Source organism: Musa acuminata, chromosome BXJ1-5 (assembly GCF_036884655.1).
Source record: "Musa acuminata AAA Group cultivar baxijiao chromosome BXJ1-5, Cavendish_Baxijiao_AAA, whole genome shotgun sequence".
In the NCBI taxonomy this organism is placed as follows: domain Eukaryota; kingdom Viridiplantae; phylum Streptophyta; class Magnoliopsida; order Zingiberales; family Musaceae; genus Musa; species Musa acuminata.
In genome coordinates this window covers 42,101,263-42,111,022 of record NC_088331.1, presented here as the reverse complement: position 1 = coordinate 42,111,022, position 9,760 = coordinate 42,101,263, and the positions used below count along the sequence as shown (strand labels likewise).

At 34.9% G+C, this 9,760-nt stretch overlaps 1 protein-coding gene across 1 annotated transcript; it reads right to left on the bottom strand.

The window, feature by feature from the left end:
- Positions 1-552: 552 nt before the first annotated feature.
- Positions 553-2,657, bottom strand: LOC135674364 (S-adenosylmethionine synthase 1-like). Its single transcript, XM_065184145.1, has 2 exons — positions 2,507-2,657; positions 553-1,965 (listed from the first exon to the last, which is right to left on the bottom strand). The coding sequence occupies exon 2, from the start codon at positions 1,953-1,955 to the stop codon at positions 765-767; it is 1,191 nt and encodes a 396-aa protein (XP_065040217.1). The 5' UTR covers positions 1,956-1,965; positions 2,507-2,657; the 3' UTR covers positions 553-764.
- Positions 2,658-9,760: the final 7,103 nt, after the last annotated feature.

Genomic DNA, 9,760 nt, shown 5'->3' with positions numbered 1-9,760 from the left:
AAAAAGTATATTAGAGTTGGTGTATATTTTGACATCACTGGGGTTAAGTCAAGCGCCAAAGGGCCATCGTGTCCTTGCCTGCCTCTGGTGATCTGTGGGTTGTGCTTATCCCAAACCACGTCGAGTCACATGTGAATGTTGTTCGAGTCGCTGATATTTAAGACATTTACGTCTTCAACTCCACAAGAGGGTGGGAGTTTAATTTTGATCATTTGAGTCTCCTGAAGTCAAACTTACTGGAACAAATTAAGGTGATTAATCTTACATCACCAATCTTTAAAATGATTAGATAAAATACCAAGTTAGTTTAATCTATTAAACAATTTGACTTTTGCATATTAAATCATTCTTGTTTAGGATAGGACACCAAATGCCCTATTTATTTCTTCCATCGAGGCTTAAGCCACTGCATTATTATACATTATCCTTTTTGACTTCCTTACGTATGTGTAATGTCATTAATGTAAAATATTTATTCTACATGGAACTTTCTTACCATCAGCGCACGGCTTGGAGTCAATGAAGCCAGTATAAAACCAGATTAATAGAATATGGATCAATAACAGCAAATTCCGAATTGATGCTTCAAACTTACAAAACATAATAGCAATAGTTTTCTTCTTAATTTTGACTCTAGAAAGAAATGGTAACTTGATGCTTCAAAAGTTCTCTACTTGGTCTTCTCAGCTCATAAGATCAACCAGAACATGATAAGTAGGTGGAAATAATGTAGTTCTATCACCATTAAGATAGGTGGATGAAGCCTAGGCTGCAGGTTTCTCCCACTTGAGGGGCTTGACAACCTCCCAGGTGAAGTCTGGGTCATCCCTGCCAAAATGCCCATAAGCCGCAGTCTTAAGGAACCTGCCATTCCCTCCCCTTTTCAGGTCCAGGTTGATGGTGATCATCCCAGGCCTGAAGTCGAAGTTCTCCTTCACAATCCTCAGGATCTCCTTGTCTGGGATCTTGCCCGTGCCATAGGTCTCCACGAACACTGACAGTGGCTCAGGGACGCCGATGGCGTAGGACACCTGCACAATGCAGCGGCGGGCGAGCCCACTGGCCACGATGCTCTTGGCTGCCTGCCTCACAATGTAAGCACCACTGCGGTCCACCTTGGTGGGATCCTTCCCAGAGAAGGCACCACCGCCGTGTGCTCCCCACCCACCGTAGGTGTCGATGATGATTTTGCGGCCGGTGAGCCCAGCGTCGCCATGAGGGCCGCCGATGACGAAGCGGCCGGATGGGTTGAGGTGGAATATGGTCTTCTCGTCGATGTACTTCTCAGGGATAACCGGCTTAATGACGTGTTCCTTGAGGTCGGCGGCGATCTCGTCGTTACTGACGGTCTCATCGTGCTGGGTGGAGATGAGGACGGTGTGGACGCGGACGGGGACCATGGCGCCGTGGTCATTGCTGTACTCCACGGTCACCTGGGTCTTGCCGTCGGGGCGCACCCAGGGGCAGGTGCCGTTCTTGCGGACCTCGGTCAGGCGCGCGCCGAGCTTGGTGGCGAGGACGTGACTGAGAGGCATCAGCTCAGGAGTCTCGTCGGTCGCGTACCCAAACATGTGACCCTGGTCGCCGGCACCGATCTCCTCGGGCCGCTTGGTGAAGTGGCCATGGACGCCCTGGGCGATGTCGGGAGACTGCTGCTCGATGTTGACGAGCACCTTGCAGCGGTCTGCGTCGAGGCCGACTTCATCGGAGACGAACCCGATGTTGCGGCAAGTCTCGCGGACGATCTTCTCGTAGTCAACGTTGGCCTTGGTGGTGATCTCCCCGAAGACCATGACCATGTTGGTCTTGGTACAGGTCTCGCAGGCGACCTTGCTGTCGGGATCCTGTTCCAGGCAGGCGTCAAGTACGGCATCAGATACCTGATCACAGAGCTTGTCGGGGTGCCCCTCGTTCACGGATTCGGAGGTGAACAGGAAGGTGTCGCTGCCGGCCATCTTCTTAGAGCTGGATAAACGCAAACATAGCAGATCAATGGACAATACCCCCCAAAAGATCTGAAAAATCACAAGCCTGAAATTTGACCAAGTAATCAACCAGATCTGGAGTATGTTTTGAACCACTAAGACGATCAAAGCACATAAAGAATTCTTAGATCTAAAACCAGCGGCACCAATTGGCCGAGGACCAGATCCGGGGCGAAAGATCCAAACTTTGCGCACAATCTCTCTTGATTCTTACGTTTCAAACAGAAGAACACTCGAGGAGCATAAGGATGCAGCCAGATCCGGCGATCTTCACCAGAACAAACACAATATCGAACCAACAAACGAAACCACAGCATATCGATGAAATCTGAGTAAATCTCTACAGAAGAAGCTTAGAAAAAGCAACGACGCATGCTCCCATCCACATATAACAGAAGAACAATAGACAGAGAAAGCAGATACTCCTGATCCGCTCATTTCAAGAGGGCGGGTGGGGGAAGCTCTCGCAATCAAAGAGTCTCACACGAAATCATGCGCTACTAGGAAACACGAGGCGATACCTGTGGATCTCGAGATCTAGCTCGCCTGAGGATGGAGATCGGATGCGACCAAATGGCCCGCTTTCTCCTCTGCCCGAGCTCGAGATTTATAGAGCGGCGATTGACGACGTGCTTGTTCAGGGACCATTGCCGACCACAGGCTGAGGGTTCGATGATCTGACGGTCCATAATTTTCTTCCACCGCAGTCGTGACCACTGCCACGTGGCCAACAAGTGACGGAAGAAGAGAAGACACAGAGAAGGATCGCCCAAGTCAATTCATTAAAAAGACACGTGTTTTTTTTTATTTCCACGTGTATTACTATTCTTGGTCAATTTTACGTCATCTCGTTTTAATTTATTATCATTAAATATTTGGGTGAGGAGAGATTAATTTTGAGTTAATCCATCCAACTTATCATAAAAACAACAAGTAAAAACAGATTTAAAAAATCATATAAATATCCCTCCAAAATTTTAGACCGTAAAACATAAATATCGTTTCGTTAATCTTCTTCGGTTGATTGTTAATAACATTAATACCTTTGGCAAAACATCATAGATATATTTCTATATATTTTCTCCTTTGCATTTAAATTTTCAGTAAAAAAAAAAATCACTAGCAACTGCAGTAGCTAACATAAATTGATGTATGCGAGTAACTTAAATATTTGGAGAGATAAATACGTTAGGTTAGAATTCGTAGGTGCAATATGTTATGTCAACTCCGAGAGCATATATAAGAAAATTAGCAATGTCTCGATGGAACAGAGAAAAGTCAACTGGTTGACGCAATCTGTGACACCGTGAGGTGATTCGTGTTCCAACGTTTTGAACATTCAGACCACTCTGATGCGGACACCAATCAAGTCAAAATTGCTCACAAATTTTCTGTTGACTCGTCAAAGATGTCATGCCATTCCAACAACCCCATGGAAAAACACATGCAAACTTGTCTTTCCTACGTACGTACATCCATACCTATTCCACGTGGCATGGAGGTCCGTGTCAAACATGCTATCAGAATTGACATGGGAAATAATAAGTCCAATTGGTTTCTTCTCAAATTTATGGATGAAAGTGTTTTTTCTCCTAAGAAAGATAGAAATATTATTAATTAGCTAAGCGGCTATCTCCAAAATTTGAGACATCCGAAGCTAAAATCTCTAATAGATGAGACGAAAAATTCTCGTGTTAAGCTATATAGTAGACGGTGTTAATAAATTAGTCGCTTGATTAGTTTCTTTAAATATATGATCAATGAAGAATTTTAAAAAGTATTTATATAATATCAAATATTTCGAATAATATTTAAGATACTCTTATGGAGGAGAATTCTTCCTTTCCTTTGTATAATGTTCACCAAAGTTTTCTTATCTATTTTTGTTCATAGCAATCTTACAATATCACATCTATTTCAGAATAGAATTCGTCATAATTGATTTTGAATCATATTTTAAGTAATAGATATTTAAATTTTTACATTAAAACCTTTATACTTATGGCTCTAGTTTGTATCATTAGTAAGGGCAATAGCCTTGTGGAAAGTAATATTAGGATATAATTAAAAAAAAATTATCATTTTTTATTTATCAAATTATCTAAAAACAGGAATCAATAGTAGTTTGAAGGATCAACATTGTCCTCTCCCTGAGTAACCAAATCTCATATAATCATTAATCAAATGTCATATGTTTTATAGGATGACTTTTAGATTTTCAAAGCAAAATGACATTAAAAAATGAAGGATGAGTTTCAAAGGAAGTTTGCAAACTGTCAATTCATGGTGATTCTTACCTATCAATAGTAGAGATAGGATGGTGCAAAAGTTTTCAAATTCTTTTATTCTAGAAATTACTTACAGTTTTCACAAATAATGCCACAAACCCTTACTAATTTGATATGAAAATATCTATAGATTTTATTTATTTTCTTTTGTACTTTGTTTCTTAAGGATCTTGTAAGTGGCAAGAGAACTACAATATATATTATAGAAATAAGAACAAGAGTAACCATAAATTTAAAAATAAAAGGAGGATTGAGATATTATCCTTATTGACAACATTCTTGTTTGAGGAGCCTTTAAGAGATGGAAAGAGTTTCCTTATAAAGGATGGAGTTGTCCTTGGGCTCCAAGGGGGAGTGAAGAGAAGAAAGATGATAAAGATTAGGAGGAAAGAGGTGAAAGGGAGTTGTGGAAAAGATTTAGAGGGAGGAAGAAGATGTTTAGAGCGAGTTGTATGAGGTCTATCGCCGATTCTAGTGTGAGGTGAAAAGATTTTTGGAATTTAAGATGATGCTACCATCAATTCTAGTTGTTAGCGGATTTAAGGTGATGCTATCGTCAATTTTATATTTTTTGGAATTTGAGATGATGCTACCACTAATTCTAGTTGCTACTATCAATTCTAATTGTTACAGCCAATAGGGTGCGGTAAAAAGATTTAGAGTGATGTGAAAAGATTTTTGGGATTTAAAATGGTGCTACCGTCGATTCTAGTTGTTAGCGGGTCAGGTTTAAGTGTCTGGTGATGGCACACTGCCACTTCCTTTGGATAAGATGTTGGCAATTATACCACTAGATCTAGTGGTGTTATTGTTAGATTCTCTTTTTTATTCTTTTGAAACCAATAAACTAAATAAGGTCATTATAATATCATTTAGATAGATTTAATAGACATAATTACCTTATGATATAATTAAAATATTTATCATAGTAAAAATATCTATTAATTGATTTTGCACATCAATGAAATCTAAATATTTATCCTGATTGCTAGCATGATTTTTGATAAAATGATCTCAAATCTCAATATGCTTCGATCAAAAATGTTGAATAAATTTTTTTATCAAGAAAATAGCACTAGTATTATCATATAGAAATTTTTTTTAAGAAAAATTCATACTTTTTTAAAGTGTTTTTTATCTAAATTATTTATGATCAATATGTACCTATTGCTATATATTCAGCTTCAACTTTAAATAATACGGTAGATTTTTGCTTCTTCAATAATTAAGAAACAAATACATCACTTAGGAATTAATAAGTTTTAGAAATAATTTTTTATCTATCATGCATCTTGTAAAGTTAACACTATTATTTGATTTGGGATGTCCTACTACTTATAAAGTATTCTTTTTAAGTATCTAAAGATTCTTTTTTATAATCTTAAAATGGGTTCATTTGAGATTTGATTAGAATTTAACACAAAGACTTACACTAAATACAATATCACATCTAGTAGTGAGATATAATAAACTTCATACCATACATTTATAAGTTTTTTTTTTATCAAAAAGTTCACCATCATTATAAATGTCTATTTTTATAAATATCCTCATTAGTGTATTAATGGCTTTAGAGTTTTTCATATTAAACCTTTTAAATAGGTAATGAGTATTTTTAGTTTGATTGATAAAAAATTATTTTTAGATTGTTTAATTTATAAGCCTAAAAAAATATTACTTCACATATTATATATTATGCTACTTTTAAAATTTTGACTTATACTCTTATCAAATGACTCATATAAAACTTCATTACTAGAATAAAAACTAATATCATTAATATAAACTTAAATAATAAGAATATCATCATTAAAATATTTAATAAATAATTATATCCCCCAAAAGCTTTATATTATCTACTCTTTTGGTATGTCGTCCAATCTTTTAATACTTCATCTAATTCTTTAGAATATTATCTTGTTGAATCCTGAATTTTGATGATGAAATAAATAGATATGTTTATATACTAATAAGTGTTTGAGATAACTAACATAGGAGAAACTTTGATTATAAACTTGAACCATCGAAAAATAAATCAATGAAGTAAGAGAATCAAACGTTGAGTCGGAGACCATCATGTCAAAGATTGGATATTGGGTTGGAGGATTGATTGATTGTCGGAGGATAAACTTTGTGCCATGAGTTCGAGCATCGAGTCGAAAGGATCAGGTATTGCGTTAAGAAGATCAGATATTGTAGGAGGTTAACATATCGATGGAACGCATAATACACCAAAAGAAAAGACGATGCGCCAAAAGGTTCTGACGAAGTATCAGATGAATAGATGACATGCTAGACAATGTGATGAAGGCTTTATGATTATAATTAAAGTTATTAAGTCACAATCAAAGTTGTTTAGAGTCTAATTGAGTTGGTTTTGGAGCATAACTATGTCAACTTGATTAAGAGCCCATTGGGCCTAAACTATAGTTGAATTGGACTTGTTGGAAGGCTAATTTAGTGACTTAGGGTTACACTAAGCGATGGTATCACCGGTCTCAAACGATGGTATCGCTTATGAGTTGGAAAGCACGAATTGTGCTTTTCTAAGAATTCTGGTTGAAGGACCACCAGTGTCAATGGTAGTATAGCTCAAGAAGGCAGTGGTACCATCAGAGCCCAAATTCCTAAGCTCTGTATGATGGTAGTACTGCCCAATGCAGGCGGTAGTACCACTAGTATCCCGAAAACTCGAGGATTTAAATTTTTAGACTTTTTGGAGTCTATAAATACTACACTCGTTCTTATTTAATGATGAAAGAAAGGAGTAAGAATTCTTGAGGAAAAAAGGCTTCTAAACTCTCTTGAAAAATATTGAGTCTCTTTCTACTTGAGTTAAAAGAATATACTAAGGAGGTGTGAGGTCTTTTGTAAAAGATGGGTATTAAAGTTTTGTCTTTAATCCTGTGAAAAAGGGAAAGATTATAATAAGGATAGTTGATCTTTGTCCGTTGAAAAAAAAATCAGTAGTGAAAGCCGATGGCCTCGAGGGAAGAGGAACCGTGAGTGGATGTAGGTCGGGATGACCGAACCACTATAAATCGGTTTGCGTTTCTCTTTATACTTTTTCTTGCTATCACTAATTGATTTAGTTGCTCACTACTTTTATTTACATTCTAAGTTAAATACATTTTGATACATATTTATCGATTAAGCTTTCAAATTAGAACTTTATTTGGAAAGCACTCATTTACCCCCTCCCTCTTAGTGCTTTTATGATCCTAACACATATAATCCTCTAGTTTATCATTCAGTCCTCTAATATGTCGACTTCTTCCTGACATCTAATTTTTTAATATCATATCTGATCTTTTTAGTAAGGTGTTCAAATTTGTAGCATGAAGTCTACCTTTAGGTATGTTGACCGATCCTTTAACTCAACTTATCATTTTTAGCACAATATCTGACTTTTCTACTTGATGTTTGGCGTTTTAGTGATTAAGTCTATTATCAAAATATATTCTATATCATTTATCTCAAAAACATATTAGTTCATCAAATTTATTAATTAATTTTATCATCAAGGATTCAATATAGTTATTAAAAATCTGGGATTCAATATTTGGTTTGGATGTTAACTCAAAGATATGTTTTGAAATATATTTATATTTTTAATAAGTATTTGGAGAAAGAGACTTAAGTGGTTTGGAATACTTTGTGTGTTTGATAAATAATAATTAAAAAATATATTTTAAATGTGTAAGTGTTGTTTGGTAAGATTGTATTTTAAAAGTTCATTGAATATTATATAACAAATTTATGTTTCTAATAATTTTTAATATTTCTTCTAAAGTGAATATATTTTTATTTAAATTAATAAATAAATAAATAAAATAAATGAATGCATGTACATAATCTTATAAAAAAATTTGTATGATTCATTATATTATATATAGAAAATATAATAATATAAATGAATTAAAATAATATTTAAAAATAAAATTTCATCTTATAAAATATATAAATCATGTAAATACTGAATACTAATGGTAGGTAGCATTAGGTCAAATGTAATTTAAAAAAATATATCAAGTATCAATTAATGTGCATTAGATCGTTAATATATATTTCAAATGTGTTCCGAATGCACCATAACCCTCCTTTGTGTCATCATTAAATTAAATAATAAGACGATTGTTCTATAATTTTATAAAAATTATTAAATAAAAAAATAAGTTTGTGATAAAAAAAATTATGATATTTTTTTGTTATCATCAATCTAAATTTGAATTTGTTGGACAACTATAAAAACAAAGGTTTATTTTAGATTGACAATATTTTATATATAGTCAATCTAAATTATGATATATAATCTTCTCATATATCTTATCATGTAAAGCCTAAAGAAATTTTAAAAATCTATTAAGGAGAAATTCATGAGAACAAAGATGATTTTCTTGTATCCTTTCCCACCTAAAGATAGATGTATGAGCTTTTTAAAACATAATGGAACACTAATTTTTTTAGGCTTTCTTTTCTTAAAAAAAAAAATCTTTCCACGCTTGCATTTTTGGGACAATAGCTCTCCCAATATAGAAACAGTTCACAACCTCAATTCCCCTTTCTATAATAGTTTCTTTTAATGATCAATCAACTATTATTGGAATAGTGACAAGTGTTCACAATCATGAACAATGAGATTAAACGAATCAATCCTGGATCAGATCAAGGTCAAATTTAACTTATTTGGTTTATTAGACTCAAATTCCAAATTCCATTAGGAATAACTTGGTCCCATTTCCAAGTTTGTAGCATAAAGTCCATAATGAGAAGGGGCTATAGCAGAGGAGGAGATGGGAGGACCGTGAGATTCAACCAACCCAGTTCAAATTGCATGCCAATTAAATCTAATAATAGACACTGATTGGATCAAACATATACCACTCCAATTTAGTTCAAATCCAAAGTAGTTTGTGCTTGTTTCAATCAAGTTCGTAATACCGTATCGTATCGGTGTTTCGATCTGAACTCGGTACCGGTATGATATGATATACCGAGTGATATATTTAAGTGCACCGAGTACGGTAGCATTGCTACAATGTACTAGTGTACTGTACTACTACTATAATAGTGCACTGCAATAGTAACTGTACTATTGCAGTGCTACATTGCACTGCTATAGTGCATTACTACAGTCGGATCGGTAGCTGATGATCCGCGTACCATTAGCCTGTTGGACCAGTATGTATCGCCCGTATCAGATGGTACGATTCGATACGACAGACTCTAATATATTATCCCATTAGATTGATTATGATAATTAATAAAGCACAACGAGAATCATGTTTTAATACTAATATAATAAGAAGCACGATGAAAATATGTTAAAAATAGATGAAAACTTATATTTGTTTATAAATATTTGACTTAAATATTTTAAATAAGTGATTCATACTCAACCAAATTAATATACCAATTATGACCATTAGCTAAGTATGATTTTTTAAAGGTATCTAATTTATATTTCAATTGACTACTTATTTAAAG